Genomic DNA, 16,075 nt, shown 5'->3' with positions numbered 1-16,075 from the left:
TACCATCCAATGACCTTGCGGAAGTCATTGACCTTTTACAGACGGGAACACAGACAGAGAAAAAAGAAGAGGCAGAGCCAGGACTCAAACTCGGGGCTGTTGCCAAAGTCTGTGCAGTGGAAACACTGGAAGGAATTACTTTTCCGTGAAATTAGAAAGTGAGAGTCTAAGGAATTTCCAGCCCCCTTTTCTAAACTCCCTACACACGATTAAATTACTTTGGTATAGACCCTGACCTTGGGGAGAAGTATATCCCGAACCTTCACATTTTACAAACATTTCCAGAGGCAGAGCAGCCCCACAAGACATGGATGCTGGGCTGTCCGTTGAACTCACTCTCTGGCTAAAAGAAAAAACACCCCACACCCGTTTCTGAGCCAAATGTATCTCCTCATTTGGCCTGTCCTACAATGCGGATGGAATGGTCTCACTTAAACAGCTACTATAATAAACCAACACCACTAAACTTACTAAAGACGAGTTCAGTATTTCTCTGCAATTATTTCATACTTAGGAAAAATCTCCCTGAAGATACTCCAAATTCACTTGAATATTTTTCAAGCGGTTATATTAATCTTAAATATAGTTTCATTGTTTAAACCAACAAGGGAAAATTAAAATGGAATAGAATTTTTTTTTAATTTTTTAAAAAATATATATTTTATTGATTTTTTACAGATAGGGAGAGGGATAGAGAGTTAGAAACATCGATGAGAGAGAAACATCGATCAGCTGCCTCCTGCACACCTCCCACTGGGGATGTGCCTGCAACCAAGGTACATGCCCTTGACTGGAATCGAACCTGGGACCCGAGTCTGCAGGCCGATGCTCTACCACTGAGCAGGGCTGGAATAGAATTTTTTTAAAATATGAAAAACTTGAGGACCAGCGAGAACAAGAACAATGGACCTTTTGGAAATAGAGTTACCACACGTACCCACTTGGCCTTTGACTTGTGTCCCAGTAATTAGTCGACAAGTCTTTGCCCAGACCCTGCCTACTAAAATTGGACTTCAGTGTCTTAAACCATAAAGGAATAGAAGCAGTTCATTTCAACTAACTTGTTCCCTCTTGCAGAGCATTTACGGAGTTCGGTGATCGATCGAAAAGACTTAATAATCAAAAGGATTAAGCCCAAGCCCCAGCAAGGCGATGACATCACAGTGGTGGACGTGGAGAAGCAGATCGAGGCCTTCCGCAGCCGCCTGGTCCAGATGCTGGGAGAGCCCCTGGTCCCCCAGCTCCAAGACAAAGTGCGCTTGTTGAAGCTCCTGCTCTTCTATGCTGCGGACTTGAACCCCGACGCAGAGCCCTCCCCCAAGCACTGGAGCAGCCCCTGAGGTCCTGCTATGCACTGAGCACCAAGAATACCTCTTGAACTGTATCGCCAACTACTTGCAAGTTCTGAAAGTATGGAAAGTAGTTAAAAGTCTTACAGGACCAAACCTATCTTATTTATCTGTAGGTTATAATACCTTTCTAACTCTTTAGTACATACCTTTTTAAAAATAATCCTATCCTAGCCTATTCTCAAATATGGCTTAAATATACAAGGTGTATATATTTTTTGATAAATTATTTATCTATACTTTTTGAAACAGGTACTATATGCACTTACATGTTTAACATTTCCATTCAGGATATGAAAAAAATCCTCTGAACAAATCCTAGACATCAAATGTTACTCAAGGTACTGATGGTCTGTTCTGAAAGAGAAAGACACATTCGTTTCTCCCTCATGGAACACAAACATCAATATTAGACCTGTTATATTGCCTATGAATTTGATTTTGTGGCAAGTCTATTAAGATATAATGTAACGGGGAAAGGATGGAAAGTTAGAAATAAGAGGATGAGTGTTACAAAAAATGTTAAAAGGACACAATAAAAAGGCAATGGTTTTTCAAAATACCAAGTTTACCTGCTTATCTTGACTATGAGTAAGCAGAATGCAATAACCACTCTTAACAGGACATTTGAGAAAGTAGTAAGGAATTTTATTGTCAAAACAAGTAAGAGATACGAGCTTAACAGAAGACACAATAAATTAATTGTTCTCATCCTTTTGAGATGCCAGGGCCTCTCTGTGGAAGGCTCAGCCCAGCTCCCTGTGCAGACACGAGCCCTCCAAAGCAAGCACAGCAGGGATCTGAGACAGTGTTCAGGACAAGGACCCAACGTGCCCACGCTGAGGAGAATGAACAGGTGCTTTCCCTGGTTCCTGTCCCCGTAAGCTCTGCGCTTACACAGGCCTGAGGCTCGCTGGGGCAGTGGTTGCCATAGAACCTTTTTTCATCCTTCCACCATGTGGCTCTCAGAAAAAGTTGCAGGTCCTGGTGACACGTGTTTCATATGAATGTCTGGACTAGAATCTACATCTAGTTACCATCATCTTTATTTTTAAAAACTTTAACATCCATTAATCTATACCAAAGCAGTAGGCTGAATTTTCTCCCTTAGAAACTTTTCTACCAAATTGGAGTTGACTTAACCTCACTTTAAAGTGCAGCAGAGGATAAGCAAGACTTGTGTTTGCTGACCGGTGAAGAGAAGCCCTGCCCAGCAGGACTGCCGGGAGGCGTCACGGTAAGAACCGCTCTGCCCGAAAGCTACAGCGAGGGCTCTGTCTCCGCGCAGGAGAAGGGCCCCTGCCAAGTCTGGCTCTTCTTCGTGCCCAGATCTCTAACGGATCGTAGGTCCCCACACCAACAAGGGTGGAGCACACAGCTCCGGCCGTCAAGGGGGCCGGAGACTAGTCAGCGAGCACCTACTCCCTGACTGACCCCTGCCCTCGCTGACCCTGGTCTTTAAAGGAACCAAGAAGTCTTGTTGGGGAACAACGTAAGCATTATCTACCTCGTAAGCAAGGATCGAGTTCTTGTCTAGGCTAAATAATGCAAAGACAGGTGCTCAGGCCCCCATACGTCACCGCTGAGAGTATTTAGTCTGACTGTAAATTAAAGCAATGCACAATGGCTTCTTCCACACAAGGACAGGCTTTGCACTAATGTTTCTCAAAAACCAATAATGTCTCCAGTTCTAGCCTCAGGTTAAGGTTTAAAAAACAAACAAACAAAAAAACCAATTCCTATGTCAGAGCCGGGTAATAAGGAAGTGGGTGCAAGACACACTATTCAGTCATTGGAAGAGAAAGCTCTAGAAGCCGGTGGGTGTGAGCACATTCAAGTCCCGGGGTTTGAGATTATGGGTCCGAGGCGGTTGTTTCTTCCCTTCCATCACTGGGAGGTCCATCTTGGGCGGCTTGAAGGCTGCCGGGTCTTCGGCCATGCGGGTGGCCTGCATGCGCATCACTTCCATCGGAGAAGGCTTCTGGGCTCCTCTGTAGGGCTGGGGGGCAAAGCCTCCTGCGGAAGGAAACCAGAGCAAACGATTTCAAAAGCAGTGAGCAGCTCCGCCGCACACGGTGAAATGCCCCGGCTGCTTTCTCCTCTGAGGGAGCTGGCTTACCCGAATCAGACTTCTGGAGAGATCTTGGTCCAAAGAGGCTCCATTTATCTGCCGAGCTTCTGTCTCTATCCCCGCTTCCGGAATCCATGGTGCTAAAATGCGGGCCAGGTAAGGCTGTGGACGAGCCCGAAGAGAACCAGCCTCTGGCAGAGAAGGAATAAAACAGCCTCATAGACCCTCCTCCTCGCCCTCTAGAAGGGTCTCGCGCAAAAAGCCTGGGAACTGTCAACTCGCCCTTCCCTCAGAAGCCACAGGCTTCAGCCCCACGTCCGCACATGCACCGCTGCTCGGAAGGGTCACAGGCAGGGCTCACCTCGGCTTCTGCTTAGGGGAAGAGTGGGGGGTGCTGCTGGGGGTGGACTGGGCGGAGGCCGGCTGCTTCTCTTCCCTCGTTCTCTCTCCACTCTGTAGCTTTAGGTTCTGTTCAGATGGGTAAGAAGAGAGACTTGAGCCGAGTGTGGGTATAAACATCCTGGTCCACACCAACTTCAGGCAAAAGGGGAACATTAACAGGCGGAATAACTTTGGATTCTAGAACAGTTATTCCTTCAATTTTGTCATACTAGATAGAAATCCGCCTTTTACAAAAATGACTAATTCCACAACACATCTCACATTTCTGCGCTAAATACCACATTAGAGCTTCTAATTTTCCCACCTCATCCAGCCAGTAAGTGCAAGAACTCAAGCTGCAGGCCTTCCGTGCCTTCGAAGGATGGCCTTGAACTCTTCCCTTATTGCCTCTCCTGCCACGGACAACCCGCCACGCCAGGCTTTCAAAGCCACGACTCGGGCATGCTACTCCGCCAGCGGCCTGCTTCCTCTGTGGAGCCCGCCCACCTGAACCTCTTCCCTCCCGTAGCCAGCCACCCTGGGCTCCTTCCGCACTGTAAACATGCCTCTAACATACAGACGAGCGGCTGCGGGGAGAGAATCTACTTCCCAGTTCTCCCAGGCCGAGGCTCCCTGACTGCCTCTGTGCTCCATGTCCCGTGTGCCAATGCCGAGCCCCAACCACGTCCGAACAAATGACCCTGCCTGAATCTCCTCGAACTCCACGGCCACTTACGCAAGCGGCACTCCAGCTGGCCGCATGTGCTACTGCTGTGGCCAAGACGCAGAAAGTGGCCCAAGTCAACGCTACCATTATGCAGGGTGAACTGCTCAACTGGAACTGACATGGATCCTGGAAAGTTCTCTGAATCAGAGACCCACGTGCCCCTCTCTGGAAGCACCTGTTTTGTCTGACAGCTTACACTGGCCAACCCAACTCTGATCCCCCACAGCAGTGGTTTTTATACCCAGCGTGCAAACATCATCTGGGACGCTCATTACGAAATGGGACAGTCCACAAGGTCTTATATCCCTCCCACAGGCCCCGAGCTGCGCCTCATCTTCCTTCCACGTACGGTGTGGCAGGATCCTTTGAGCCCTTCAGGAGCCAGGGTCTCAGACAGCTTTGGGATATGGGGAAACACCAACAAGACATGGGGCATCGGAGCCTTGAGCTCAGGTGCTGTGAGGGGTTAAATACATGACCTTGGGCGCCAGTCTCTTTATTCAATGAACATGGAGAACAGTGTCTACCTCAGAGGATTAACGCGAAGACGAAGTGGGTGGGAGTGCCTCAGAAATCATAAAGCCCTGTTCAGTACAGAGTGGTGTTCCCTGAACTCAAGTCATTCGAAATTATTTCATTCATACAACTGTTTGGTTATCATTAACCTTACCAAAATTAGTCTTCATTCCAAGCTTAGAAATGAAGAGCAAAAACATCCCAATTCTGCATTTGCTTTTAAACCCAGAGCATCCATTCTTTTCAGCGAGTGCCGTGCCTGTTGATGTTGCCCGAGGCTCCTCTCCCCTCAGCGTCCATCGCTCTGGTACCGGAAGTGACCCACCTGGCTGTCCTGTTCCTGACGTGCTCACACACCCCACACGCGTGAGCACAGAGGCTCCTCTCATCCTCCTGACCAGACACCCCCACTTCACAGACAGATAAGCAGCGCCTTCCGGGGTAAGAGCTCTGGACCCTACGGCTCCGCGTGCCACCACAGGCGGCCTCACACAGCTCTCCCTCCCTCCCCTCTTCTCTCTGCATCACTGCCCGCAAGCCCCACCGAGCTGAGCTGGTAACTTCTAAGCCACAGCCACACCTCCAGCTACGAGTGATGACGGGTCGTTTTTGTCAAAGGAGCTTACGTGGAGTGCTTCTGCCACTCGAAGGTACTTGGTCTCCTCGGTGGTAAGGCCCTTGTGAGGTGTGTAGCCAGCATCTCTCAGCCCTGCCTGTTGCTCAAAGCGCTGAATGCTCTCCTGGGTCTGTTCTGGGAACAGAGGAGATGACAGTCATGCCCACCCGCTCTCCCATCACAGACGGGGGCAGAGAGCACAGATACCTGCTCTTCTCCCCAGAAGCAAGGGCCACACGGGCCGCCCGAAGAGGTTTCCCCAGCCCAGCAGTAATTCCGAACCCCACACGAAGGTTCGAGAACCAGAGGGAGCCTTCCCTCACACCAAGATAAAGAACAGAAACCTCCAGGGAAACTCCCCACCTTCCTGCTGTTCGTACACTGTGACACCCTTTGTGTTTAGAAAGGCAACAGGGAGAAGCCAGCTGGCATTCCCACATACAATTTCCCAAGAGGCTCACCACCCTCACGACCCACAAGGACCTTCACCAAAGAGAAACGGGCCACATGTTGCCTAGATGGCACCAAGGTACCCATTCAGTTCAAACCAGAGAACGTGCCTTGAACTGGTCAAGATCTACCGAGCCAGCGTTTCCCGTGTGTCAAAGTGCCCCTCACGGTGCCTGGCCCAGCAGACAGACACATGTGACCTACTTCTGCTGTAAGCAGTAAGTCAGTTATGGGAGCATGAGATCCTGCTTCCTGGCACATGTTGGCAGTTTGGCTCAAATAAAGCCATAAATTTCTCTAATAAAATATATATATAAATAAGTCAGTTATACCGTGGAATGAATGACAGCTAAATTTTTTACTTTCTCTGGATACGATCTAATACAGCCCACGCACAGGCAGGTGGCAGCTGTGGACCAAAAGCCCAGAGCCCTTTAGGACTCAGGCATTCCCCTTCGAAGGAGCCATTTTATTTCTATCAGAAACAGAAGCACAGGACAAAACCTACATGTTTTGCTGTCATACCAGGTAGTTACCTGGACATGTAAAAGGCGGGAAAGGGTTTACTGCATCACAGCCCACCAGCACATCTTTTGAATGCAGCTGTTTTTTAACAATGTAAGGCTATAGCGACATCCAAGGACGTTCCTGGCAGTGTTAGCTGAAAGGAAGGAGTGACCGCTCCATCTGCAGTCACGTACAGGTACGCACACCGTGGGAGCGAATCAGCCGAGTAGCTGCGTGACAGCGGCACTCGGGGAGCTGGGACGCTCTGTGCTGCTGGGTAAGTGCATCTTCCAGAGAGAAGCCGCACTGCTGGGAGAAGGGGCCCGAGCCCTCTTCTAGCACTGCCAGAACCTTCTCCAGCTCGCACAGCACAAGCAGGGGTTGCTGATCCAAATGGCGTGTTTCCATGTGAATGAGAGGACGTCCAAGGGCAGCTTGGACTTTTGGATCTTGGGCGAGTTCTCGAGTAACTGCACGGACAAAGGATGCCTCCCCGAGCAAGAAACAAGGACTTCAGACTTCACAACGGAGCCAACAAGAACCTCTATGCACCCTGTCCCTGGCAGAGGCTGCTGCTGCTGACAAGCGGAACTGTGTATCTGAGGATTAATTGTTAACTTCCCACAGCAGAACCAAAGTTTAAAAAAAAAAAAAAAATGCAAGCTCCCTGTTCCCAGTCTCATTAGGACCACAAAGCACACATCCTTAAAAATAAAGAAGCTGAGGCAACAAACTTGCATCAAGGTCCAGAAAGGGGAACATCTTTGAACCACAAGAAAGGAAGGAAGGGAGGGAGGGAGGGAGGGAGGGAGGGAGGGAGGGAGGGAGGGAGGGAGGAGAAAGAAGGAAGGAAGGAAGGAAGGAAGGAAGGAAGGAAGGAAGGAAAAGGAAAAGGAAAAGGAAAAGGAAAAGGAAAAGGAAAAGGAAAAGGAAAAGGAAAAGGAAAAGGAAAAGGAAAAGGAGGAAAGAAAGAAAGACACGGCAGGCGGAACCCTCCTCCACCTGCCAGCAAGACTCCCACTTCGTTTAGGAGACAGTCTTGCCGACAGCAGCAGAGCGGCGGGAATACACCTACACCAACGGATGCCTAGTATTTGGCAAATCTTCACCTCAGTGGAGCTGCACTGGTGAGCTGGCACCTGTCGGCACAGTCAGGACAGGCTAAGGCCAGTGTGCCTGCAGAACCCCACACACTCCTCCTCTTCCCAGCCCTCTGCCACGCTGTTCTGAGGTGCAGAGCGCTTACTTGTGATCAGAGAACTCATGATGACACGGGTGGCTCTAGCCTTCACCACCGGGACCTTGTCCATATTGTCAGTGGCCGACGACAGGGTCATGGCAGGGGAGGGGACCCTGGCCTCTCCTTCCTCCACCTGTGCAAGAGAGGTAAGGAGGCACTTGAGCAGAGCAGGCGGGTCACACCTACACGTGTCCCCTTTGGGGAAGAAGTCGCTGAAGCACCTTGAATCTGATATGTAAGGAAATCTTTGAAGGGAGGGTTTGTTTCGTCTCCTCCCGATTAGATAAATATCAGCCATAGTGACAAGAGATAAAGACACATAAATAGCTTGAATTTATAAAGGTGGGAAAGCGGGAATGTGAAGCTGAGGTCTCCTACTTCCCAGCCCGTGTCTGTCCAATAGGCTAGTAGGACCCACTACTGCCCACTGCCCATGTACCAGGCACTACGCTGGCTTTGGCCTAACTCAGTGGTTGGCAAACTGCGGCTCTTTGGCCCCTTGAATGTGGCTCTTCCACAAAATACCACGGCCTGGGCGAGACTATTTTGAAGAAGTGGCGTTAGAAGAAGTTTCAGTTTAAAAAATTTGGCTCTCAAAAGAAATTTCAATCGTTGTCCTGTTGACATTTGGCTCTGCTGACTAATGAGTTTGCCGACCACTGGCCTAACTCCTCGCTGCATTCACTCAGTGTTGTCAGACTTCAGAGCATCAGGATTCCCTGCAAGGCTTGTTAAACAGATCGCTGGGCCCCACCCACAGTAGGCCTGGCGTGGGGCTCAAGAACTCACGTTTCTAACAAATTCCCGAGTGATGTGGATGCTGCTGGTTCCCAAGACCACAGTATGAGGACTGTGGCTCTAACAGTTCAAGGAATGGTCTTTTAAAACAAAAAAACAGGCCAGTGTTGCTTAGTGGTTGAGCATCAACCTATGAACCAGGAGGTCATGGGTTCGATTCCTGGTCAGGGCATATGCCCAGGCTGCAGGCTCGATCCCCAATAGGGGATGTGCAGGAGACAGCCAATCAATGATTCTCCCTTATCATTGATATTTCTATCTCTTTCTCCCTTTCCCTTCCTCTCTGAAATCAATAAATATACATTTTAAAAAATAAATAAAACAGACCGAAAAACTCTATGTAGCTCCTAATCTTTATTGTGAGAGCCAAGAGCTCGCCACCTTCTGTCACTCCAACCCGATGCCATGCTCAGGACGAGCAGGGAGGAGAAAACTGGGTTTATGCTTTGTTCTCTGCTTCCCTAAAGGAACTAAGAAAGTCGGGAAGGGAGAAGAATGAAAAGCTGTGTCCTTGTTACAAACGGGGATTATAATTTTCAGCTGTGACCTCACTGGAGTAGAACGTGACCCTCTGCTTCCTTACTTGGAAGATTCGGGATAGGCCGGCGAATGAAAGAATGCATGTGCTGAGTCCAGCTGAGCTTCCCGGTAAGAGCAGCTGTTCCAAAGTGCAGCTGTCCCCGCTGGGGCACCACAGCAAGTGGGAAGCCCATTCTCCGCCTTGGCAAGCAGCAGCTTTACAAATGGAAGGGTGTGCACCTTGGAAGCCCTGGCAGAGGCCCGGCTTGCCAGAGGCTCCAGTCCCTGGAGGCCACTGCTCTGGCACTGCAGGCAGGCTGCCAGGGTCCTTCGCACCAGGACTGCCAGTCCTTTCTACACAGTCCTTTACTCCTAGCAACTAACTGGGTCAGACATCGGTACATAACGGACAGGGAATTTCCCCCAGAGCTGCAGGGGAAGCTTTTGATGAAAGGAGCTCCCTGTTCTGAGAGCTTAAGGGAAGGGGTGAGGAGGACCCAAACACCTAATGTGTGTCAAATCTTTCAATCTTCTTTTATTTAACCCCACCACACCTCCATGGCAAAAGCATTCCTATCTCTCAAGTGGAGACACTCAGGCGTGAGGCTCTGTGCCCAAGGTCATTGCTAATATATAGAACATTACGGGATTCATACCCAGGTCTGTTATAGTAAACTAGGGGCCCAGTGCACGAATTCGTGCACCTTGGAAGGAACTGTGGGCTTCGAGGCTGCAGTGGGCACAGGGGTGTGTCTCGGCCCATCCTCCCCGCTCCTGCCCAGCCCCTCCACCCCACCCTCCTGGCTGCCTGCAGCCCCACTCCCGCCACTGCTGCTCCCACATGCTGACAGCGCCAGCCCCGCTCGCACCCGCTGAAGGCGTGGAGCTATTGGGGCCAGCACCAGCAGCGGGTGTGGGTGGGGCTGGAGCTCTCAGCGGGTGCAAGTGGCAGCTGCTACCCCAATCGCCCCTTAGGAGCAGGGGGAGGTGGAGAAGCCCTCAGGGGTGATCAGGGCTGGCAGCCACCTCTTGCACTCGCTGATGGCGCCAAGCAATCAGGACTGGCGCCGAGCACCAGCAGCAGGTCTGTCACTGGCAGCGGGTGTGAGAGGCGGATGCTGGTCCCGATCGCCCTTCAGGAGCAGGGGGAGGTAGAGAAGCCCTGAAGGGCGATTGGGGCTGGCAGCTGCAGTTTTCACCCGCTGACGGCGCCAAGTGATCAGGGCCACGCCAGGCGCCAGCAGCAGGTGAGAGCAGGGCCGGCACCGGCAGCAGGTGCAAGCAACCGGTGGGACCTCAGCGCGCGGGAGCGAAGAATTTTCAGTAACCACCAGAGGCTCGCCCCGATGACCACAACCAGTGCCCGGCCTTGGTCTGGTGCCCCGATCACCTGCCCACCATCAGGCTGCGGCCAATGCCCACCATGCTTTGCACATGCCCCCTGGTGGTCAGTGCACATCATAGCGGTTGTTCCACCTTTTGGTCTATTTGCATATTAGCCTTTTATTATTTATTACATAGGAGGATGCTCACTATGTACTTCCTGTCAGGCCCTGAGCCGTCACACAGCTCCAAGTTCAGTAAAACTAGCTGTGGATTAAATGGCCTCATCTGAACTTGGCAGGCCTCGTTTATTCAGGCAACAGACCCGAGCCAGAAGTGACAGCGGCAGTGCCCACAGGCAGGAAGCACAGGCTTCAGTAACACGCCTGCCACGAGCAGGTGGGAACCCCGAAGCCTGCAGAGGGACCGAGAGAGCAGGTTGCAGTGGGGCGAGGCGGGCAGTGTTAGGGAGTGGGAGCGAGGCCTGAGAAGAAGGCAGCTCTTACAGCGGAAAGGCTTCTGCAGCAGGAGGAAGAGCATGACAAAACAAGTACAGCAGGAGTCCAGGGAAGAGCCAGCTGTCCCCCCAACCACTCCATGGACATTTTCTGGCACCTGCTCATGCCAGGTCCTCTGCGTGACACTCCGGGTAGAGCACAAAACTGGCACAGCTCCTGCCCTGCAGAGCTAACAGGAGGTGGTAAGTAACGGAGGGCTTGTGACAGGGCCTGTGGGACAGTGGCGAGGTGACAGTCTTATCAGGAGGAAAGTCCTCGCAGAAGAGATGTCTGCGTTAAGACTTAAAGGACACCACTTGTCAGGCAGGGAGGAGCAGGGGGAAGAGGGAGGGGAACAGGATGGGATGGAAACATTCCAGGCAATGGAGTAGTGGAAGCAAAGACTTAGGCGTCAAATACCCTGATAAGTGCAAGAAACTTTGAGTGACTTGCATGGTCAGATCACGGGGGAGTGGCAGACAGGAGCGGGTCATGCAGAGCCAGACTATGGAGCTACCGTTCTTAATGCTATGGCAAATGAGATGGTTTGGACGGAGGAGTCTCAGGTAGGAGAAGACATGGCCATTCTAGTTGGAATTTAAAAAAAAAAGGCCCACCAACTCCAGCTGAGGCACAGAAAACACATACAGGGGCTGGTGGCAGCCAGACCGTCTGGGTGCCGGAGCCACCGGGCTTCCGGAGCTGAGGAAGGAGAACGGAAGGCAGGCTTGCCAGAGGCAGGCGGCAGGGTCAGGTACCTTGGCGAGGTGCTGGTACTTGCGCTCTGGAATCACTGGCTTCCAGGGGATGCTGCCCATGTCCGATGGAGGAGGAGTCATGGGCGTAGGGTCCTCCAGGGCATCATCATAGCTGAATGCCCGGCGGCACATCCCGATGGGCAGGGACATCTTGCCTAGAGGCCCACTAGGCTCAAGAGCTAAGAACAGAGACACCTGTCAGGGGGCGTTCAGCAACTGAGCATGCTCACAGCTTTCAACTGATCTGTAGGCAGGAAACTGAAACACTCACTCAGGGACACAGCAAGAAAAGCTTGTCTGGAATAGGGAATCCATTCAAGGAAAGGCAAGCTGTAGTACTAATCCCTGCCTCTGTGTCTGGCCCCTGGATTCTCCTCTTGACCCACTCTGCAGCCCTAATCCACTTAATTTAAAGGACCTGAGCAAGGTCACACACTTCCAAGTGCAGTCAGTCATCCAAGTCCAACCCTGTCTGATTTCACAGCTTGTGTTATGGCACAGAATCTGCCCCCACAGCACTACCGATGCTCTCAACTCATCAGACTGAGGCTATGACGTTCTTATTCCCATTTTACAGACGAGGCAAGGCCTACAGTAAAGTGATTTGCTCCAATTCGCACAGCAAGCAGCCAGCTGGGGCTCGATTGCAAACCCTCGGCCTTCCCAACCTCACCAAAGAAAACAAGAGCACGGTTACAAGAAATGGTTCAAATACGCTGCCCTGCGTCGCCTCTCCTTCCGAGTGCTCTGCATGATTTAAGCAGCAGCGCCAACAGCCAGCACAGAAACTGTTGACAACCAAGCTGCGTTCCATAAAGCGCTGCCAGCTGATCCTGCCCTTCATCTGACCTGACTGGCGGAAGGCCCCGCTGTGACACAGGCACCCCGCCTCTCAGCTCTGCCAGACCAGGGAGCAAAGTTCACTCTGTTTCTTATGGAACTGATGTCCACATCCTGCCTTCGGTGTGACATTTTCCTGTTGCTAAAATTATACAATCACTCTCCAAAACATCTACCTGTATGGCACTAAGTCCAAAACCAGCAGACACATCATTTAAACAGCAAGGGGACCAAGTAGCTACCCCTATTATTGCTATTAATATCAATAATAATTACCTATCAATCCTTAAAAACAGAAAGAGGATTAGTGGTTGCCGAGGGCTGGTGGGGGTTGGAGAGTGGGGGGAGGAATGGGTATGAGGTTTCTTTTTGGGGTGATGAAGATGTTCTTAAGTTAGATAGTGGCCATAGTAACACAAAACACTAACTTACTCATTTTAAAGGGGTGACTTGGATGGTATGTGAATTTCCTCAATAAGAATAAGCCAATAATAATGACCAAATGCCCTTCCTTAACAGGCAGTGAGGTCCCTCATCTTACCTTATTCTCATCAAACAGGTATCCTTCCCGTTTTCCAGCTCAGGAAACTGAGGCACAGATCTTAAGTGACAGTCACCCAGCTAGCAAGTGTGGGTGGGGCTAGAACACAGACCTCATCCAGTGCTCACTCTACATGCAACACTCCATGCTCCCCACACTCCAAAGCATTCACATGACGAGTGCAGCCCAATGGTTTGGGATGGTCACAGCAGAATTTACGCTACACGAGCGCAATGAAAGACAAACTGAAAGGCAAGCGGATGAAGTCGAAACTAGAGCGGATCGGTACTGGGAGACCTGGGCAAGATTCCTACGGCTCCTCTGAATTTGGGAGCGATTTCAAAAACATCTTAAGACTTCTCCCAACGGCCATCCCAACAGCCTTCCTAAAAGTAATGACAAAGTCAGCTAATATTTACTAAGAAACTTTCCTACAGAGACCCCCACATTTTCTGGGCATTAAATGCATATGCATCACTAACTCTGACACATCTTCACGTAGTTCATGTTTAAACTTCACCGAAGCCCTGAGAGATAGGCATTATCATCTATACTTCACTGATTACCTAAAATTGAGTGATTCAAATTTTGATTAAAAAATCACTGCCCCTCCCACTAAAATAGCCCAAGGTGGGACCAATGACTTCCGTAATCCAGAAATGATTGCCCTATAGAGACCCACGACTTATGACATGACTATTGTCTTTCCAGTTAGATTTTGGGTTCATTATCTTATTAACTACCCAGCCAGGTAGTTAATTGGTTAATAAGATCATGTTATTATCTACCAGGCTGGGTAGTTAATAAGATAATATTTAAGTGATGCCAATCTATTAAATCTAAATACTCTACTGGCGACCATGAGTAACCATCAATATGTGGTTCAGGAAAAGTGGTTTCTGGCTAGCACCGTTGAGGACAAAACATGATTTCACCAAAAAGAACTGACTTTACCAAAAAGAATTAAGTTTACCAGGCACTTCTGATGGTCTCGAAGCCATTGAAAGACTGGATCCGGGTACTTTTTCTATATAGATTTCAGAGCTGAGTCCCTGCCACCTAATGAAAATAACAAAAAGCATTTTCTTACAGTGAACACCAAAGAATAGCTCCAGCGCTGTTCTTTCGACAGGCACCCAAAGCGTTTTATGGCTTGTTTACAACGCTGAAGCACACATCAATGAGCCAGTGGGTGAGCAACATGCCAAGGCAAGAATAAAAAGTTAATGTCAAAGATCTCGCCACACTTGTGGCTGATCTTAACACCGACGACATGACAGAAACACTACGCCCGGTGAAAAGGTCACCTTACCGGAGTGAAATGACGTTTACGCTGCCAGATAGATATTAATGAGGAACATTGTCCAGCTGCTGCGCATTAGCTAAGTTGCTTGGGCAGGGTCCGTCCATTCCAGAGAGTCTAAGAACAACAAGCAAAGAGCATTGGGCCAGCCGGTCAGCATCTGCCAAACAACCTCCTATACGTTCAGGGGTTCCCCAGCCTGGCAAGAAGGGTTCCAAGTCTGGTTTGGTTTAAGTTACGGCTCAGGGTTCCGATGACTTGACCCACAGCAAGCGGCTGGGGAGCACAGAGGGTAAATTCATTCTTTGTTGCTGACGCCGGACTAATATTCATATGGGTTTTTATACAACACTTATCTTGTGTTGTAACCCTTGCAGGAATCCCGCAAAGCGGGCATTATTTATCCCCAATTTAAAGAAGAAGAAAACTAAAAATCAGGAGGTAAGTGATCTGTCCTGGGTCCCAGAGAAGTGGCCCATCTGCAAGACAGGCAGTTTCATGCCCGGCTGACCGGGGAGTTCAAACAAAGACCTGAGAAAGCAGAGTTATTTGCTTTTCAACTTGCTACACGGCCCCTCTATCCCGACGGAGCTCAGAGGGCAAACTAAGTTAGTTCTTCAATAAAGAGCATCGCAGAAACCAACGTGCCGCCATCCTCCGGGTCTGGGGCGCGTTCCGAACAGATACACCCCCTTCCGCTCCCCGTCCCCGACCCCACCCCCGCAGAGCCCCAGCATCTCCGACACAGGGCACACGACCATGTCTCCGGGATGAGAAAGGCCAGGTCTGACTCAACCCCCTCTCCCACCCAGCGAGCAGGGAGAGCCTGCGGAGGTGAGGGCCAGGGCCTGGCAGCCGACGGCAGGGTAGTGGGAGGCTTCAGAGGTGAGGACGGGGCGAGCGGGCGGGGGGTCCCGGGCAAGTCCGGCCGGATGAAGCAGAGGCGAGGCCCCGCGCAGAACAGCGTCAGAGAGAAGGCCCACTGAGGACCCCAGGGCCTGGGGAAGGGGGAAGGGAAGGACTGGGCCAAGGCCTTGCGGGAGAGGCCGGGAGCGCGCCCCCCTGGCCCGGCGGAGTATGGAGCCCCAGGGAGGGCCCGGCCCGACCCACCTACATACCTGTTTTGCCGCCGCGGCGCTGCCTACAGCCCGTGCTCCGGTACTAAAGAGGCTCCGAGGAGCCACGACTCTCTAGAGATTGTGCCGCAGTTGGGATCCAAGCCATGGCGTGAACGTGGTGGTGTCAATCGCGACTTAAAAGCCTCGGGAACCGACCAGGGAGCCTAAGAGGCCGGCTGGGCCGCCGCCTTCATGATAAAGCCTCCCGAGCCTCTCAAGTCACGCGAGACTTGGTCCGGAAGACGCTCAGGGCATGCTGGGAATTGTAGTCCACGATCTGAAGGGCCCCAAAGATCCCGCTGCTCTTCTAAGAAATGAGCAGGGACCCTCTTCCAGCAAGAGCTGGGTTAGCCGAAACCGGTTTGGCTCAGTGGAAAGAGCGTCGGCCTGCGGACTGAAGGGTCCCGGGTTCGATTCCGGTCAAGGGCATGTACCTTGGTTGCGGGCACATCCCCAGTGGGAGGTGTGCAGGAGGCAGCTGATCGATGTTTCTCTCTCATCGATGTTTCTAGCTCTCTATC

At 51.0% G+C, this 16,075-nt stretch overlaps 2 protein-coding genes across 13 annotated transcripts in view; one reads left to right on the top strand and one right to left on the bottom strand.

Annotated features, from left to right (window-relative positions):
• SIMC1 (SUMO interacting motifs containing 1) overlaps positions 1–1,911 on the top strand; it is a 40,558-nt gene extending 38,647 nt beyond the window's left edge. The window contains exon 10 of the mRNA XM_080676370.1: positions 1,078–1,911. Coding sequence (XP_080532496.1) covers positions 1,078–1,340 — 263 coding nt within the window. The 3' untranslated portion in view covers positions 1,341–1,911. The remainder of the gene's footprint in view (positions 1–1,077) is intronic.
• Positions 1,912–1,975: 64 nt separating this feature from the next.
• Positions 1,976–15,777, bottom strand: KIAA1191. 12 transcript variants are annotated; one of them, XM_080676376.1, is made up of 10 exons: positions 15,555–15,761; positions 15,245–15,434; positions 14,446–14,553; positions 14,107–14,192; positions 11,753–11,931; positions 7,864–7,990; positions 5,671–5,795; positions 3,782–3,888; positions 3,469–3,611; positions 1,976–3,365 (listed from the first exon to the last, which is right to left on the bottom strand). In XM_080676376.1, exons 4-10 carry the CDS (start codon positions 14,132–14,134, stop codon positions 3,157–3,159), a joined length of 918 nt encoding a protein of 305 aa, XP_080532502.1. In that variant the 5' UTR covers positions 14,135–14,192; positions 14,446–14,553; positions 15,245–15,434; positions 15,555–15,761; the 3' UTR covers positions 1,976–3,156. The 12 variants fall into 12 exon arrangements, with proteins under 12 accessions (XP_080532502.1, XP_080532497.1, XP_080532503.1 ...); XM_080676371.1 differs by lacking the exon at positions 15,245–15,434 and having other exon boundaries at positions 15,555–15,777; XM_080676377.1 differs by lacking the exons at positions 14,107–14,192; positions 15,245–15,434 and adding an exon at positions 14,224–14,298 and having other exon boundaries at positions 15,555–15,770.
• Positions 15,778–16,075: the final 298 nt, after the last annotated feature.

Source organism: Plecotus auritus, assembly GCF_963455305.1.
Source record: "Plecotus auritus genome assembly, chromosome: 6".
NCBI lineage: Eukaryota > Metazoa > Chordata > Mammalia > Chiroptera > Vespertilionidae > Plecotus > Plecotus auritus.
Note: the sequence above shows the minus strand (reverse complement) of the source record. Positions and strands in the feature narration are given on the sequence as shown.